This window comes from Salmo salar, chromosome 03 (genome assembly GCF_965601325.2).
Source record: "Salmo salar chromosome 03, fSalSal1, whole genome shotgun sequence".
Classification (NCBI taxonomy): Eukaryota; Metazoa; Chordata; class Actinopteri; order Salmoniformes; family Salmonidae; genus Salmo; species Salmo salar.
In genome coordinates this window covers 76,546,042-76,564,955 of record NC_138293.1, presented here as the reverse complement: position 1 = coordinate 76,564,955, position 18,914 = coordinate 76,546,042, and the positions used below count along the sequence as shown (strand labels likewise).

The following is an 18,914-nucleotide window of genomic DNA, read 5'->3' as shown; positions in this document are numbered from 1 at the left end:
GGGGTTTTAGGCTGGGTTTCTGTACAGCACTTTGAGATATCAGCTGATGTACGAAGGGCTATATAAATAAATTTGATTTGATTTGATTTAAACAAAGACAAAAGGTTAGCATGTTCAATTAATAAATTATAATTATTAATAATGTTTGTCTGTTTTCATTAAGATGCAAAAAGATTAAGATGACTGTAGTACACTGTTTCTGGATGACGCTGTAGTAGACAGTGTGTAGTAGACTGTGGCCGTGGATGACTGTCTCTGGATGACTGTATAGTAGACACTGTAGTAGATAGTGTGTAGTAGACTTTGTACGTGGATGACTGTGTAGTAGACAAATGTTGAGGTCACTGTATGGTTTACCAAGTGGTGGTGTGGCACACAGATGGGTCTGAGGTTTGGTGAGAGGCATGGGATTAACTCATGTGGCATCTTAGACCTCTATCATTATGGTTCCCACATTCACAGCCTCACGTCTGACTGCCTCGCCAGGCTTTCAGTCCACTTTCAAGAATCAAATAGACTACAAAAGCTGAGTGGACAGTGTATGTGGCTGAGCTTTTGCAAAGATGCAGCTTGATGTAGAAGACAGATTTTAGATGGTCAACATTCCTATTGCTTTTCCCTCCAAGGGGTTTGCATAATTTCCCCTCAATTTGTTACCATTTAGGCAAAACCTTCCAATTCACAAACCATGTGAGTCAGTCAGTTCCTGGTCACCTCCCAGGTTCACAGTCCACTAGTCTCCTCTACTCCGCTGCCAGCGCTGGCACAGCAAATCAGATAAACAGCCCAGCCCCAACCAGCTTGTACAGCTAGATATGACCTCCATACTCCCGCCCCAAGGGACAATGACATCACAGTCCAACAGCCACACAGAGAGCCAGAGTGGAGACCTCATGATCCACATCAAGTTATTCATAGTCCAATAACACACATACACATTCAAAGAAATGGGAGAGGCATGGAAAATGACATTTTACTAATACCACAGAGTGCAATTCAGCACTCAGAACCATTCTACAGAAAGCCAAAGCAGAGTGGTAACCATTTAATGGCAGCATCTGCTAATAGCGTTATTGTCCTTAGTGTGGTATTTGTTTATTAGAGTACAGGTGTTGGTAGTATTTCAGCAGTTTAGATGCTGCTGCCCTTCTCAGAGAGTCATCTGACATGGCTGCAACGGTTAGGCTACTGATTCACCCTGAACAGGAACTTAGATGACCTAAGTCAGCTTATTGCCATGCTCAAATGCACAGAAGCTTTTAACTAGTATTTCAAAATATCCTCCTGGGTGTCAGCAAAGTCTGATATGAACCCTTTCGTTGTCCTCACACACACACACACACACACTTGCTGAGTCAGTGAGTGTTTTTATATTTAACTAGGCAAGTCAGTTAAGAACAAATTCTTATTTACAATGATGACCTACCAACAGGCCTCCTGCAGGGACTGGGGATTAAAAAAATATAAAAAATCTAATAAAAATATAGGACAAAACACAAATCACAACCAGAGAGACACCACAACATAAAGACAGATCTAAGATAACAACACAGCAACACATGACAATACAGCATGGCAGCAACACATAACAAAGCATAGTAGCAACAACAACATGACAATACGGCAGCAGCACATGGCAGCAGCACAAAACATGGTACAAACATTATTGGGCACAGACAAAAGCACAAAGGGCAAGAGGGTAGAGACAACAATACATCACGTGAAGCAGCCACAACTGTCAGTAAGAGTGTCCATGATTGAGTCTTTGAATGAAGAGATGGCGATAAAACGGTCCAGTTTGAGTGGTTTTTGCAGCTCGTTCCAGTCGCTAGCTGCAGCGTAATTAGATTCGATGTATTAACACGTCCTAAAATCACGCCAAAAAAAAAAACAAGCACTCTGACTTTCCTTGTTGTTCCCTGAAACTGAACAATCACGTCTCCAACAAGAACAGAATACCACGGACTAACGCCATCCCACCTGACCAGCGGCAGTCAATAGCAGCAGGGCACCTGGGAGACGGAGGTCCACATTCAATTAGACTGCCTTATGAAATGCCTACTTCAACACCACTCATTACAAGACATCTTGCGCTGGTACATTTCAAAGACAACCAAACTGACTTTTTCATGTTATGAAACGTCATAATCATCAATGGAAGAGGAACGCATGAGTCAGAGTCAAAGACTTAAGCGGCTGAAAGTCATCCATTAGGCTAGATGACATCAGAGCTCAACGGAATTCACCTAGCACAACAAAAGGGTGGAGGCAGGCAGCCAAGGCGGGACAGAACAAGAGCTGCTCTAATTTCTAGGGTGTATTCCCACTCCTACTGCTGGACCCATTCATTGTTGTTGCTGTAGACAGAGATATACCCCTCCCCCCCCCCCCACACAGAGAGACAGAGAGAGAAACCTCCACAACCAGTCTGTCATTACACTTCTCTCACATGTCTCCATGTCCACACTGAAAGAAATGACCATCTTCACCCCCAGAGGAACGTCTGTGATGGTATGACGCTACTTCAAAGGATATTCAGAAAAATGAGTCAAACTCTCCACTTCTCTCTCAGAAGGTTTCTCTTTCACCCACATGCCATGTATGTTTGCTTCTGTAGCTTGCAGTATGGCTGCTGTGGCATAATATCTTAAAGTAAGCCTGTCTCAAACCAAGAGCTAAAACACTTCATATAGCCTAAGCACCCCTTAACATCAGCACCCCGGCTTTGTAATATTCACAGTATATTCCGTAAATGCTTACAATAAATCCTTAGTTATTACTTGATTTTTTAATTACTTTATTGTACACTTTTATACTATTAATGACAGTATTAGTTTTACTGATAATTGTATTATTACTGCAGTGTTGAGGAAGTCCACAAGAAAAAAAAGAAATGTATTGCACCGTTTATGCTGTATCCTGTGCATATGACGAATACATGTTGATTTGAACTTATGTAACAAAAAAGGTACCCAACATCAAAACAGAAGACAACATTTCTAACAGTCTAATTGCCATAGTGATCAGCAGCACCACCCAAACCCTTCCGTGTTAAGAACGGTGGACAGAGACTTGCTAGCTACGTTAGCTAGAATTTTCTACAAGGAATCTGCCTCCCCAAAAAAGCTTCTCCCAAGTGGCTGTGACACCTACTCCCGTTGCCTGCTGCAATGCTGCTTGGATTTCACCTGGCGATCTGTTCACCGTCTGCCCTGGCCTGTCTCCCCCTGTCTGGTAGAGGTACCCCCACCACACTCCCCCCTCTCTGTTCACTGTCTGCCCTGGCCTGTCTCCCCCTGTCTGGTAGAGGTACCCCCACCACACTCCCCCCTCTCTGTTCACTGTCTGCCCTGGCCTGTCTCCCCCTGTCTGGTAGAGGTACCCCCACCACACTCCCCCCTCTCTGTTCACCGTCTGCCCTGGCCTGTCTCCCCCTGTCTGGTACAGGTACCCCCACCACACTCCCCCCTCTCTGTTCACCGTCTGCCCTGGCCTGTCTCCCCCTGTCTGGTACAGGTACCCCCACCACACTCCCCCCTCTCTGTTCACCGTCTGCCCTGGCCTGTCTCCCCCTGTCTGGTAGAGGTGCCCCCACCACGCTCCCCCCTCGCTGTTCACCGTCTGCCCTGGCCTGTCTCCCCCCTGTTTGTTATAGGCAGCCCCACCACACTCCCCCCTCTCCTCCAGGCTTTCACTCACCTCCAGCACACATGCACTTACACACTACTATTGATTTATTTTCTCTCATACTTTTATAGCCTACTGGACTCAGAGAGCTACTCTCTCAAGCTCGTTGGGGCGAGTGACTCTGAACTTATAACGGCCAGCCCCAAATCCTTATATTTCTTTCTGCTGCTTTATGCTATTTGCCTCATGACTCCTGTGCACTTTGTTGACTACGAACTTGCTTGTTTAGCCAACCGTGGGACAGACTGTTTGTTCCCACACTCGAGACTCTGACTACAGGTTACATGGACTCTTGGCATCCCACCCTATCCATCTCTCGTCGGCTTTATATTCATGTTACCTGATGAAATTGTACAATATGATCTTGTTGCCATCTGATGCACATTCAAATGTCATAAAACATCAACATTGCAGAGCTCTCCCTGTCCTATGCCGTGCCCCGACTGCTGATATCTGGAAATGTGCATGTAGACCCTGGCCCATCTACTGTTGCTAGCCCCAATTCTGACTTGTGCACTGATATCTGTTTCACTGATTTCTGCTCTCGTAAAGCCTGGGTTTTCTGCACGTTAACACTAGAAGTTTATTGCCTAAAATGTATCAATTAAAAGTGTAGGTTCACAGCTCCAATCCAGATGTGTTGGTCATTACTGAGACGTGGTTAAGAAAGAGTGTTTTGAATACTGATGTTAGCCTTTCTGGTTATAACCTTTTTCAGCAAGACAGATCTTCCAAAGGTGGTGGAATGGCAATTTTTACCAAGGATCACCTTCAGTGCTCGGTTGTCTCCACCAGGTCTGTCCCTAAACAATTTAATACGCTGGTTTTAAGCATTAAACTTTCCAATAGCACTGTTGCTGGGTGTTTTTGGCCACCATCAGCACCGGCCTGTACCCTGCCTGCCCTAAACTCTCTCCTGGCCCCTTACACTAAGTCTGAATTTGTCCTGCTAGGTGACCTTAACTGGGACATGCTTAAACCACCTGACCAACTCCTAAAGCAATGGGACTCGCTACATCTTTCAGATTATTACCAATCCCACAAGGTATGACTCCAAACACCCAGATTTGTATTATTTTGTAAAATGTTTTAACTAGGCAAGTCAGTTAAGAACAAATTCTTATTTACAATGATGGCCAAGGAACAGTGGGTTAACTGCCTTGTTCAGGGGCAGAACGACAGATTTTTACCTCGTCAGCTCAGAGATTTGATCTTGCAACCATTTGGTTACTGGCCCAACGGTCTAACCACTAGGCTACCTGCCGCCCCAAAGGGTACTCTCCTTGGTGTTATCCTCACAAACAATCCTGATAACATCACACTGATACCTTTCTGTAATGACCTTAGTGATCACTGTTTTACAGCCTGTGTTCGCAATGGCTGCTCAGTGAAACAACCTGTCCTGATTTGCCATAGAAGCTTGATTAAAATAAAAAACTGAGCAAGCCTTCCTTTATGACCTGGCCTCTAAATGTGTATAGAATCCACTTGATCCCCTCTGTCGAAGACGCGTGTACCTTATTTTTAAAATATTTTCAGTGGTATTGTTAACAAACACGCCCCATAAAGAAAATGAGAATTCAAAACAGGTTCAGCCCCTGGTTCGACCGTGTTCAGGCAGAGTTACTCCACTGCAAGAATTCCATTTGGCAAAAGGCTCGGCACAAGCATCTTCAGGCTGACGCTCTCGTTCAGGCAAATGAGAAATAAGTGCACTCAGGCTATCCAGAAGGCCAAAGTTAGTTACTTTAAGGAGCAGTTCTCTCTCTGTGGGTCTAACACCAAGAAGTTCTGGAAAACAGTTAAAGACCTGGAGAATAAACCCTCCTCCTCACAGCTGCCCATGTCCCTTAATGTTGATGATGTGGTGGTAACAATCCAATTTGGATATATTTTGGGTAGCGTAACCAGCTGGAAGGTTGTTGAGGGCGGTCACGTGTGTTGCAAAGCAGAGAATCACAGGTTCAAGCCCAGTATGGGCCTGACGACTCATACTAAATTGTTCCGTTGCTCTGTGATTCCCTACATACTTTAGTCTGAGATTGCCATCACTGAAGTCATTTGTGGTGACCAGGGGCGTCATACAAAACAAAGTCATCATCGATTGGATCGTCTCTAAATCAGAGTATCAAAGCCAACGCCACATTTTTAAACAGCTGCTTTACCCACGTGTTCTGGCTCTGGCCCAACCCATCGGTTTCAGGACCAATCAGACGGCCCAGAATGTGTTCGCATTTGGTAAAGTGTCGGGGAGGTACTCAGTTCCTTCTCAACAATGAGTCTGGATCTAAGGTCCGTGGGGGTGGCGTAGCATTTGGCCAGAGCAAGGCGTCTGCGTAGCCAGGCAAGGGCAGTCGGACAGTGGAGGAAGCTAAGCTGTTAGCATCACACTGACCCCCGTTACACATGTCCCTCTCATATGGGCATAACCCTATGAGTGTAAAACGGCTTTGTTGTGTATTTGTGTAGGCAGCCTTCCCTGTGGCTCAGTTGGTAGAGCATGGTGTGTGCAACACCAGGGTTGTGGGTTCGAGTCCCACGGGGGGCCAGTACAAAAAAAAAAAAAAAAAGTATGCATTCACTACTGTAAGTCGCTCTGGATAAGAGTGTCTGCTAAATGACTAAAATGTAAATGTTTGCACATGCACCTTTACTTCCCTAAGAGCTGTCAACAAGGGAATGCGGGAGGTCTTTTCTGGCAGGAAAATTGAGGTCAGCAGAAAATGACAATGTTAATTACAGCAGAGATCTGTCAAGTGCTCTGTCAAGTGCACCCAGTCCCATTGAAGAGGAGTGGCACTTAGTTCCAACTACTGGGTGTGGGATTAGAGGAGGTGTGTGTGTGTGTGTGTGTGTGTGTGTGTGTGTGTGTGTGTGTGTGTGTGTGTGTGTGTGTGTGTGTGTGTGTGTGTGTGTGTGTGTGTGTGTGTGTGTGTGTGTGTGTGTGTGTGTGTGTGTGTGTGTCATATTCTTCTGAGTGAGTCTTTGAATTGGGAAGAGCTGCTTTCACGGGTGCTTGTTTTGTGTCTTTATATGAAGGGTGATCTCACACTGCTGATGTGGGAGATAGAGACAGGACCAGCCTGTTAAAGAGGGCTGTGGGTTACAGCGCACAACAAACAGGCAAGGAGAGATTGCCTTCTATTGAACAGTAGAAATTCACAATCAAATGGGGTGAGAAAGAGGAAGCACTAAAGTGGAAGTGATGAGTTGCCTATTTCTGCAATAAGCTGTATGAGTCAACAATGCTATAGTCATGAAATTCTATTGAATGCCTATTTCTTGCTGATAGATCATTTTAGTTTAAAAACAGACTAGGCTGGTGAGAAAATAGGAAATGATGACAGACCTCACAGGGCCAGGTACACACCTGCTGTTTATACATCATACACACATCCTATCCAACAGTCTCCTCAGAGCCAACACTAAACTGGGTTAGTGAGTGAGAGAGACAGTCAGTGCATCATAAATGAACAAAACTGGTGCAGCTCATGTATAGAGTACATATTTTCATTCATTAGCCCCACAGGGGGAAAGTATTAGGCCCAAGGCTATTATGTGCAACACAAAAGTATAGGCTGTAGCCTAGTGATAGACTGCCATAATATAGGTTGTGCATAGTGGGTCCTGTCCCGCTGACGATTTCTGGGTGTGGCGTGGAACTTATAAATAGACCAGTGGGAGACAAGCCTACACCTAAGATTCCCTTTGAAACAAGGGCAGAACACCAGTTATCCCAAGATGTACTCTTAAGGAGTAACGGTAGACTTCTTAAGGTCCAAGGATCTTATGTTGTTATTTCCAGAGGTAGACTGGCTCTGGCAACGGTTCTAGAATCATAAAGCCCTTTACTTTTAATGTTACACCAATATAATTTCACTATGTAAAACATAAACTTAGTATACAATGTTTTAGCAGGCTTTATCACAGTTGCACCTGACAGTATTTTCAGTGACAACCCGTTTCTGGCAGCCATCTTCCGTCACACACAGGTGTTCATAGCATGCTAGATAGCTAATTAGCATCTGTCTCGCATAAACATGCGCTGTAACATGGAGATATGGCGTTGTGAGAACAGTAACCCTAATCCTATTAAAAAAAGGTGTATATCAGTTTATAAAATGATTTTCCGCTGATATGAAAGATAAGGTCCGTATGCTTCCAAAACCGTACCGCAAGCGATGCACATTACGCCTCGATCCCACCTACAGTGCTCTTACGCAAAATGGTTTGCAGCATCGGGATGGTGTGCAACAAAAGTTTAACATTCACCTTCTGCTAATATTTTTGTCAAGCCGTCTATGCGTACAGTTGGACGCATACTTTCGTTACATCCAACGTATGCCCCACACAGAACGCACTGCTGCAAGGCAAACGCAGTGTTCCATTGGAAATGAATGTACTCCTGGTGTACCAAAATGCAATGACACTGTCAGTGTGATCAAGGCGTTAATGTTCAGACCGAGCGTCGGGGATATCAACAAAACTCCTTCCTCCAATGACTTGTGTAATGTAATGGAACGGAGTCATTCAAGGGATTCACCAGTGTGACATCACACAAAATACATTTTTCCTCCAGTCTACACTACACCCACCTATTATCTCTGTACTCACCCACTATAAACAAGTTCTTTGGACCCCACAAAACTATACAGTATATTTACGCAGGACACATTGCCTAACTACCGGTAATATTTTGGGTTTTTTACAGGCAAAGGGTATAGAATTCATAAGGGTACAGAAATTACACATAACAGCAGATCCTATGCAAACACCACTGGGAAACCAATGTTGTTGGCCTCTTTGTGGTACCCCATCTTGCCAAGTGCAGCATCATATTTAAGTGGATTAAAGGGGGACAAGCAGCCTAATATTCAACTAAATGTTTTTCATATACCTAAATTCTAGACTACACTCCATACAGATTATGCTCAACATAGCCTGTCAGACTGAAACAAGCAGTTACTGTAGCTAGTTGTGTTCTGTTGTTGTGTAATGTCATCATGTCACCTAGAGAGTTAGAAATTACATACATCTTAAATGGAAAACAATTCAATGTGTACTAGGAACAGTCTACAATACACAAATAATTAAGTTATCAATCTAATCTACTGAAGTAGCCTGCTTTAATTTCCGTGTTCGGCCCTGATGACAACCGCTGACACTATCGCTGGAGCAAGTTGCCCCCAAAACGCTAGATAGCAAAGTTATTTGGTCCATATTTATTGCATTGTGTTTCATTTCTTTACATAAATAGATACTACTATGTAAGATTTCTGGTCCTAGACCAGTGCCTCCAGGCAACTTCTCAATATTTCCTTTGAAACATTTGTTATTCGCCCTGGCTTGCCACGCAAACGTCGCATCTAACGTCAACATTTCGTTCCTCCTCTTTCGTTTTGTTTTGTTTGCTTACGCCAAGTGCGTAAATGAGTATGTGACCAAATACCCGTTTAGGAGCACGGATCATCTCACAACTTTACCAATTGGTTATCTAGCTAGCGAAATTCCTTACTAAAACCTGACTCCAGTGAGCTTTTGCAAATTGAGTTGAGTGAGCTAAACCACAAATATGATAGCTGTCTAGCTAACGTTAGCGTTGAGCACCACCAACCTGCCAACGAAATTTTCCAAGACCGAGCTTTTTCCAGCACTCTGCCCACCGACCACAGCAATTTGCGGAAGGTCCAAGTTACAACTCTGGCCGATGGAACTGAAAGCGTCCTGAAGTTTGTTGATAAGGGGGATCAAATCTTCCATCCCCCGGTTCCCCATGGTTTCGTTGGATCGTCTCCCCTCCCGAAGAGCAAACTAACGTTAGCCTACTACGTTAACGTTACTAGTTAGCAAGGTGCTCGGGTTACTCCGAAGTGTTGAATTCCACCTTTCAAGCCGCCCTGTCTTCACTCTGTGAAAGGAAAATATGCTGTTTACAATTGTGTAACTCCCAATTTAGTGGGATTACAATAACGTGTTCTTATAAACACGAAAAATACTCAAAGTCAACCAAACGAAACCGATAGAAAACTCACAAAACAAAACTTCCACCATCCGGTCAGGCAAGTCGACATCCGATAACCGGTGATTAGGCTACCGCCTCCTGTCAATTAAATAATTGGTCAATCTCACTGCTCGTCTCTAATCATTCTCCTTTCATTGGCTAGTTGTTTTCAACGTCTCAAAGGGGTGTGTTCACCCTGGACATTGCTTCAATGGGCAAATTAATACTTGATGATACAATTATTAAATGACAAGACATGCAAGGATAGCTTCTACGAGTTTGCTGTCAATAGTATTGTAATGAAGACATATTTTTGACAACTCAATGCAAATATTAGATTACTGTAGTTCCGGTATGTCATGTGCCTGTTGACGTCGTCTGTTTGCAACAACATGGCTGCGCCCATAGTCAGAGGAGCTGCAACAAGCAGCCTTGAAACAGGCATGGTTGTCAAGAAAGCCGTTTCCATCGTTGCTCCTCTTGCTCTCCGAATCATCGCCGAATGTCCAGTGACCAAAGCGAGGGCTTGTGATCTCACACTTCCTCACTGTACGGTCAGCACCCCAGTGTTCATGCCTGTTGGTACACAAGGCACGATGAAGGGAATCACTGTGGACCAACTCGATGATCTGGGATGTCAGATTTGTCTTGGCAACACATACCACTTGGGTATGAGGCCGGTAAGTGTAGCCCAATAATATAAGAAAGGAGCCTAACGTTAGTCGTTATAGTCCAAGGACCTTACATGTTCTGTTTAAAGGGGCAATCAGAATTTGCATTAATGATATGTACCCGTTGATTCTTGAAGAATATAACTTATAAATGCCTAATGAACTTAGTTCAACTGTAATACCGCCAAAATATATACAGTATAACGTTGTTTTACTCCAATCATTGTAAACAAAGTTAATGTAAACAAACACAGTATAGCCTGAAAACATGGTCAAAGCTATACTTCTGATATCATGGATGGTCAGCCCTTGCATCCATAGCTCTGTCTATGAATTTGAGAATGGTTACATATCTCCAGCCCCATCCCTCAGCGTTTTAGTGAAACAGTGGTGGAGAGGGGGTTTTGTTATTGTTTCAACTGGTGATTTGCGATTTAAAGGCATATTTGCTCAGGAAGCCAAAACAGCCAAATACTCCATCTAAACGTTAATTGATTCTCACTTGCGGCACGGTTCTAGAAACATAAATCCCTCTACTTTCATATCACATCAAAATAATTTTGCATATGCACACTTACTATAGACTGTTTTAACTGGTTTAACACAGTTGCGGCCAAAAGTGTTTTTCAGTGACAAAAGGCTGTAAAGCTGTGTATAACCCTATAAAGCTGTGTATAAATGTAATCTTTAGTTTTTAGAAAATTATTTATTGCTAATATGAAAGATATAAGGTCCTTATGCTTCCAAAACTGTACCGCACGCAATGTGTCTTAATGTTCAGACTGAGCTTCAGGGCTCTTAACAAAACTCCCCTGTATGGAAACGCCTTCGTCCAATAACTCTTATGTGTAATGTCATGGAACTGAGAGTCATTATCAAGGGCTACATTAAGTGGTGCTAGGGCTATTCACATTGTGTATCAAAGATGATTGACCTTGTAGACAGCTCTTTGTTGTCAGTGTGTGGTGGTCTGCAGACAGTGAGGATGGTGTTGTCTGTCTGTCCCATCACAGGGTCCTGAGCTGATTGAGAAAGCAAATGGCCTGCATGGCTTCATGAACTGGAAAAGAAACCTTTTGACTGTGAGTATCAGCTAATGTGTTGACTGTGTGAGTGGGCTAAAAACAACAAGGGTCTCTTTCACCCAAATGTCTGCTTTTCAAGATATGTGAGCATCATATGATGCAAAATGCGTATGGGGAGGTCACATACCTTGAAAACTTGAGTGCTGACAAGAAAAACATTTTGTGACTACAGTATGTCAACGATGGACTATTGAAACACAAACCAAAAGATAGTTTTTGGTTTGAATTTTCCTTGAATCACCACCATTTCTACATAGGACAGTGGGGGCTTTCAGATGGTGTCTCTTGTTGAACTATCTGAGGTTACTGAGGAGGGGGTCAAGTTCAAATCTCCTTACGATGGAAAGGAGATCCTTCTGAGTCCTGAGCAGTCAATCGCCATACAGAACAGTCTGGGTAAGAAGGACACAATCCAGTATCCACTCCCAATGAATCAGTCTGGAAAGTAAAGCCACTACACTTCAGGTAGTACTCCTGTTCTTAATTTTAATATCACACCATTTCTGTTTTGTCCAGGGTCAGACATCATGATGCAGTTGGATGACGTGGTCAGCAGTACGGTGACTGGGCCGCGGGTGGAGGAGGCTACGTGGAGATCGATTCGCTGGCTGGACCGCTGCATTGCAGCCAATAAGAATCCAGATAGACAGAACCTGTTTGCCATCATCCAGGGGGGCCTGAACGCAGAGCTGCGCAAAGCCTGTCTAGACGGTAAGATGTTCCCCCCCTGTTTCATCTATGACCATCGATGACTAACCTCCCTCAAAGCCATTCAGCACAGCAAATTGCTCTGTCTTCATGCCAATTAGCTAATTAGTTTAACATCTTATTTTGGAAATACAGTGGAAAAGAGGTAATGAAAAATACATTATCTGTGCAGATGCTGATACCAATTTTGTGAAATTTGTGTATTTCCAGAGGATACATATTTATTTTCTCTTTTTCTGTTCCTGTGCTTTTTACAGAAATGACAAAACGGGATGTTCCTGGCTTTGCTATCGGTGGGCTGAGCGGAGGTGAGGAGAAGGATGATTTCTGGAGGATGGTGACACTCAGCACAGACCACCTGCCTCGGGAGAAGCCACGCTACCTCATGGGGGTTGGGTATGGCTGCCATCTTCCTTATGTTATAACAGCACATTTCCATGCATAAATGACATAAGTTGCAAATGTTTTGTTGTGCCGTACAGGTATTTTTATGTATGTGGTTCATGTGTTATTGCTGTGGGTCACAGTTATGCAGTGGACCTGGTGGTGTGTGTTGCTCTGGGTTGTGACATGTTTGACTGTGTCTTCCCAACACGCACTGCAGTAAGTATTCCATTCTCTTACATATTATGAGTCACCTACTCTCTATTAATTTACTTCGAAATAAGTATTCTTATCACAAGTGCTGAGAAACCCAATAGCTTCTTTTATAATTTAGTCCATAGCAGTACTACTTTCCGAATAATGATTATATTGATGATTATGGTTATGATGATAATTAAGTGATCTTCTTCTTTTCATCCCAGAGGTTTGGCTCAGCCCTGGTCCCGTGGGGATCTCTGACGATTACCAAGAAGCAGTTTGCCAAGGACCTACAGGCAATAGACCCAGACTGCCAGTGCCCCACCTGCAGGAGGTAAAGGCATATTAACCCTGGTACACTGAGGGACAGAATGCGGAGGGTTGAAGGAATGGTTTGTAGGGGTTAAAGAAACTGGTTTTCAAATCTCAATTGTCGTCAATGGATGTTTTAAGTTCTAGGCTGAATGATTCTGAGGATTGTTTTCTCATGGGGCAGCAGGTAGCCTAGTGGTTAGAGCGTTGGGCCAGTAACCGAAAGGCTGCTAGATCGAATTCCCGAGCTCACAAGGTAAAAATCTGTCGCTTTGCCCCTGAACAAGGCAGTTAACCCACTGTTCCTAGGCCGTCATTGTAAATAATATTTTGTTCTTAACTGACTTGCCTAGTTAAATAAAGGTTAAATATATATATATTTTTAAATACAGTATTGGTTTTCTTTTGCTCCAGGCACAGTCGGGCCTATCTGCATGCTCTGTTCAAGAGTGACACTGCAGCCATGCATCACATTACCATCCACAACCTCTCCTACCAGGTCTGTGTTTCTATAATGGTTAATAGTTTCCTTTAGTTACTATTTGCCATAGATGAGATAATAACCTTATCCTCTATCTTTGCGTCCAGCTCACTCTGATGCGGTCGGTGAGACAGAGCATCATAGATGGTCGCTTCCCAGACTTTGTGAGGACATTCATGAAGAGAATGTTCCCCTCTCCTGAACAGTATCCAGGCTGGGCGGTGGATGCTCTAGGAACAGTCAACATCACATTGAATTAAACTGGTCAACTCCTTGCTTTACACAGCCTGGGACTTCCTCTGCAATGGCCAATAAGACCTTTTATATGAGAAATCAGATCTCCTTTTTAAAAATGGTTTTGTTTGTCATGAAATCGCTTTTTCTACTTTTATGCTTCACTTGGGTAATTGCTTCTGCCTGTATATTCTGTCAGACTTATTACTGAATGGTTCAATGACGGTGATGTGCCTGAATATTTTACTGTCTTTATGATTTAGTTATGTTCATGATTTGTTACAGTACGGTTAGTTTTTTTTGGTCATTTATATGCTATACATTCTGTTGAAAGTTATGAATTTACATTGTACTGCTTTCAACTCCTGTCAGACATACAGTATTTTTGTGACATCCAGTTTTCACTCTGCAGACCTTTTCAGTGTATGATAATGTAGGAGTGGAGTAGTGTTGTTGAAGTCCAGGAACTGTCTCCTCTGATATATTCAGACACTTTTAGTTGTTACCATGGCTACAGACCAGCGGCCCACCCTCTTTAAATTCCATGCATGACTTCTAACACAGAAATGTGGTCATAAACTAACAATTAGAGAGATTTCGGAACATTTCCTAGGGCTTGTTATCGACCTTTACCAGCAGGAGGAAGAGAATACATTTCTATAATTGAGTTCTGTTTTGTTGCGCAAGAGATGAGAACACAGGAACCCACGTTTGTGTGCTTTTGACTTTGGGCCACTGGAGGGCAAAAATATTCTAAACCTGATGAAAATGCACGTGAGCCAGATTGCGCCATCTTTTTAGATGACATGCTGGAGAAGTTTCATAGGAAGGAATGGGAATTATACACACTCAGTTTGGTTCAAAAGCAGAGAAGTAGAGCATGTATGGTTTAGTCAGATTTGCATGCTGAGGGCAGACAGAGTAGTGGTAAACCAATTCTCAAGGAAGTGCTACTTTCTCAAACAAAAAATGACACCCAACACAATGAGTTCCAGCAGTCAAGACAGTCGGAGGACAGAGAATAATAGGGTGTCATAATCTGCCATTGAAGCAAACCAGGATCAAAGACACATTGGAAAACAATAGGCAAGATTTTTTTTTGTAGATTCCAATATTTAGGTTTTTGTTCCGGAATCAACATTTTATTTGATTGGTTCCTGTTTTTCTATTAGAAATTGAGGTCCTTTCTGTTTCAGTTTTTTATTGTAAGACATCTAATTAAAGCTTTAATAGGCTACATTGCAGTTGTAAAAGCACCTGTTGCCTCTAGTTGAGAGACAAGATCTTTAAATAAAGCCACCCTGTATAGGCTACAGAGTTTATACATGGGTTGTAATTGTTAATACCTGTCAGTTATTAGTTTATAATGCTAAACATATAATAATAAACATGTAATAGTAATGAACAAGTTATTCTTTAATGAATCAACACGGTTGACAATCACATTTTTACCTAAGTCTCTGCGTCTCACTTGAATTAGATTATTTTATGGGATATTGTAATCCTATTGGATGAATTCTCTAAGAAAATCGCCTTTATCTACAGTCGTGGCCAAAAGTTTTGAGAATGACACAAATATACATTTTCACAAAGTCTGCTGCCTCAGTTTGTATGATGTAAATTTGCATATACTCCAGAATGTTATGAAGAGTGATCAGATGAATTTCAATTAATTACAAAGTCCCTCTTTGCCATGCAAATGAACTGAATCCCCCAAAAACATTTCCACTGCATTTCAGCCCTGCCACAAAAGGACCATCTGACATCATGTCAGTGATTCTCTCGTTTACACAGGTATGAGTGTTGACGAGGACAAGGCTGGTGATCACTCTGTCATGCTGATTGAGTTCGAATAATAGACTGGAAGCTTCAAAAGGAGGGTGGTGCTTGGAATCATAGTTCTTCCTCTGTCAATCATGGTTACCTGCAAGGAAACACGTGCCGTCATCATTGCTTTGCACAAAAAGGCCTTCACAGGCAAGGATATTGTTGCCAGTAAGATTGCACCTAAATCAACCATTTATCGGATCATCAAGAACTTCAAGGAGAGCGGTTCAATTGTTGTGAAGAAGGCTTCAGGGTGCCCAAGAAAGTCCAGCAAGGGACTCCCAGCCAAGGGAGTGGGCTCACTCACAATTTTGCCTAAGAACACAGCCATGAATAAAGAATGGTACCAACACATCCTCCGAGAGCAACTTCTCCCAACCATCCAGGAACAGTTTGGTGACGAGCAATGCCATTTCCAGCATGATGGAGCACCTTGCCATAAGGCAAAAGTAATAGCTAAGTGGCAAAACAAAACATTGATATTTTGGGTCCATGGCCAGGAAAATCCCCAGACCTTAATCCCTTTGAGAACTTGTGGTCAATCCTCAAGAGGCGGGTGGACAAACAAAAACCCACAAATTCGGACAAACTCCAAGCATTGATTATGCAAGAATGGTCTGCCATCAGTCAGGATGTGGCCCAGAAGTTAATTGACAGCATACCAGGGCGGATTGCAGAGGTCTTGAAAAAGAAGGTTCAACACTGCAAATATTGACGCATCAACTTCATGTAATTGTCAATAAAAGCCTTTGACACTTATGAAATGCTTGTAATTATACTTCAGCATTCCATAGTAACATCTGTCAAAAATATCTAAAGACACTGAAGCAGCAACCTTTGTGGAAATTAATATTTGTGTTATTCTCAAAACCTTTGGACACGACTGTACACAGTTGCACAGTTATTTATCTTGCATAGTTGCCTGCATAACAATTGGCACGCCATGCAAAATCGAGCAAGTGTGAACAAATACAACTTAACTGTTTCTTAATGCACATTGGTAAAAACCAACGACTAGGGGGGTCTAACTCATTTTGCCCCAGGGGCTGCATTCGGTCTTCAACAAGGTCCAAAGGGCTGCATTAAAAATGTGTTATATTTCCTTGTAGTCAAAATTTGCTAAAAATATTTCACTATCCATTGTTTTGGGAATGTTCTGTGCTCTCTGAATGTATGGGGATTAGCCTATTATCGAGCTGGACAGTCAAGAAATGGTATGAATGTACAGTTGAAGTCGGAAGTTTACATACACTTAGGTTGGAGTCATTAAAACTCGTTTTTCAACCACTCCACAATTTTTTTGTAAACAAACTATAGTTTTGGCAAGTCGGTTAAGACATCTACTTTGTGCATGACAGAAGTTATTTTTCCAACAATTGTTTACAGACAGATTATTTCACTTATAATTCACTGTATCACAATTCCAGTGGGTCAGAAGTTTGCATACACTAAGTTGATTGGGCCTTTAAACAGCTAGGAAAATTCCATTAAATGATGTCATGGCTTTAGAAGCTTCTGATAGGCTAATTGACATCCTTTGAGTCAATTGGAGGTGTACCTGTGGATCTATTTCAAGTCCTACCTTCAAACTCAGTGCCTCTTTGCTTGACATTATGGGACAATCAAAAGAAATCAACCAAGACCTCAGAAAACAAATTGTAGACCTCCACAAGTCTGGTTCATCATTGGGAGCAATTTCCAAACACCTGAAGGTACCACGTTCATCTGTACAAACAATAGTACTCAAGTATAAACATCATGGGACCACGCAGCCATCATACCGCTCAGGAAGGAGACGCGTTCTGTCTCCTAGAGATGAACGTACTTTGGTGCGAAAAGTGCAAATCAATCCTAGAACAACAGCAAAGGACCTTGTGAAGATGCTGGAGGAAACAGGTACAGAAGTATCTATATCCACTGTAAAACAAGTCCTATATCGACATAACCTGAAAGGCCGCTCAGCAAGGAAGAAGCCACTGCTCCAAAACCGTGATAAAAAAGCCAGACTACGGTTTGCAACTGCACATGGGGACAAAGATCCTACTTTTGTTTCTGATGAAACAAAAATAGAACTGTTTGGTCATAATGACCATCGTTATGTTTGGAGGAAAACGGGGGAGGCTTGCAAGCCAAAGAACACCATCCCAACCGTGAAGCACGGGGGTGGCAGCATCATGTTGTGGGGGTGCTTTGCTGCAGGAAGGACTGGTGTACTTCACAAAATAGATTGGGTAGGAAAATTATGTGGATATATTGAAGCAACATCTCAAGACATCAGTCATGAAGTTAAAGCTTGGTCGCAAATGGGTCTTCCAAATGGACAATGACCCCAAGCATACTTCCAAAGTTGTGGCAAAATGGCTTAAGGACAACAAAGTCAAGGTATTGGAGTGGCCATCACAAAGCCCTGACCTCAACCCTATAGAAAACTTGTGGGTAGAACTGAAAAAGTGTGTCCGAGCAAGGAGGCCTGCAAACCTGACTTAGTTACACCAGCTCTGTCAGGAGGAATGGGCCAAAATTCACCCAACTTATTGTGGGGAGCTTGTGGAAGGCTACCCGAAATGTTTGACCCAAGTTAAACAATTTAAAGACAATGTTACCAAATACTAATTGAGTGTATGTAAATTAATGACCCACTGGGAATGTGATGAAATAAATAAAAGCTGAAATAAATCATTCTCTCTACTATTATTCTGACATTTCACATTCTTAAAATAAAGTGGTGATCCTAACTAACCTAAGACAGGAAATGTTTACTAGGATTAAATGTCAGGAACTGTGAAAAACTGAGTTGAAATGTATTTGGCTAAGTTGTGTGTAAACTTGCGACTTCAACTGTAGGTCCATTGACTGCACAGTGATGATTAGCGAGCTGGACAGTCAATAAACTGTATGAATATAAGTCCATTATCATTTCTACACAGTTTTGATTTGGTTTTAGTCATTTGAAAGTATATAGAGAAATTAGGTCCTTAAATGGATTAACTTAATATCGCATATGACTCATAAATGGTTTATTGAGCTTACATTAACTAGAATTAGAGCATGTCCTGAATAAATGAAAAAATAAACAAGGCATCTTCAATAAAACGACAACACACCACTTTAAAGCTCATGCAAATATGATTAGCTTGTTCAGTATTTAAAATGTGCCCTGCAGGGATTTGGGCTTGTAACCTACTGCTCGTAGACTCAGAGTATGTAATTGTTCGAGCAAATGGATCTGCTTTCGCTGCGTCCATAAGGAGCCAGCGGATGTTCAAAGAGACAACCAGTTGCTCCGCATCCTGTCAAGCCAAAAGTACTCACGTGCGTGTCACGGC

General features: G+C 42.5%; 2 protein-coding genes across 21 annotated transcripts in view; one reads left to right on the top strand and one right to left on the bottom strand.

The window, feature by feature from the left end:
• The window catches only part of LOC106606829 (dynamin-2), a 41,078-nt gene extending 31,256 nt beyond the window's left edge, over nucleotides 1–9,822 (bottom strand). For 17 of the 18 annotated variants that reach the window (XM_082972316.1, XM_082972312.1, XM_082972313.1 and 14 more), the window contains exon 1: nucleotides 9,302–9,713. In XM_082972316.1, the coding sequence (XP_082828442.1) occupies nucleotides 9,302–9,462 (161 nt within the window). In that variant the 5' untranslated portion in view covers nucleotides 9,463–9,713. The other variant, XM_082972309.1, reaches the window with a different exon arrangement.
• Nucleotides 9,823–9,871: 49 nt separating this feature from the next.
• qtrt1 (queuine tRNA-ribosyltransferase 1) lies at nucleotides 9,872–15,356 on the top strand. Of its 3 annotated transcripts, XR_006769024.2 has the most exons (10): nucleotides 9,872–10,368; nucleotides 11,373–11,441; nucleotides 11,702–11,840; nucleotides 11,961–12,155; nucleotides 12,410–12,548; nucleotides 12,680–12,755; nucleotides 12,959–13,068; nucleotides 13,231–13,302; nucleotides 13,461–13,545; nucleotides 13,635–15,356. XR_006769024.2 is itself a non-coding variant. In XM_014203199.3 (9 exons), the coding sequence occupies exons 1-9, from the start codon at nucleotides 10,048–10,050 to the stop codon at nucleotides 13,785–13,787; spliced, it is 1,287 nt and encodes a 428-aa protein (XP_014058674.2). In that variant the 5' UTR covers nucleotides 9,872–10,047; the 3' UTR covers nucleotides 13,788–15,356.
• The last annotated feature ends 3,558 nt before the right edge of the window (nucleotides 15,357–18,914 follow it).

What these genes read in the sequence shown, in the direction of transcription:
- qtrt1 (XM_014203199.3), top strand. Translation starts at nt 10,048, where the DNA reads ATGTGCCTGTTGACGTCGTCTGTTTGCAACAACATGGCTGCGCCCATA. An exon ending in CGCTACCTCATGGGGGTTGG is followed by an intron (nt 12,549 to 12,679) that starts GTATGGCTGCCA and finishes TGTGGGTCACAG; the next exon opens with TTATGCAGTGGACCTGGTGG. An exon ending in TCCACAACCTCTCCTACCAG is followed by an intron (nt 13,546 to 13,634) that starts GTCTGTGTTTCT and finishes CTTTGCGTCCAG; the next exon opens with CTCACTCTGATGCGGTCGGT.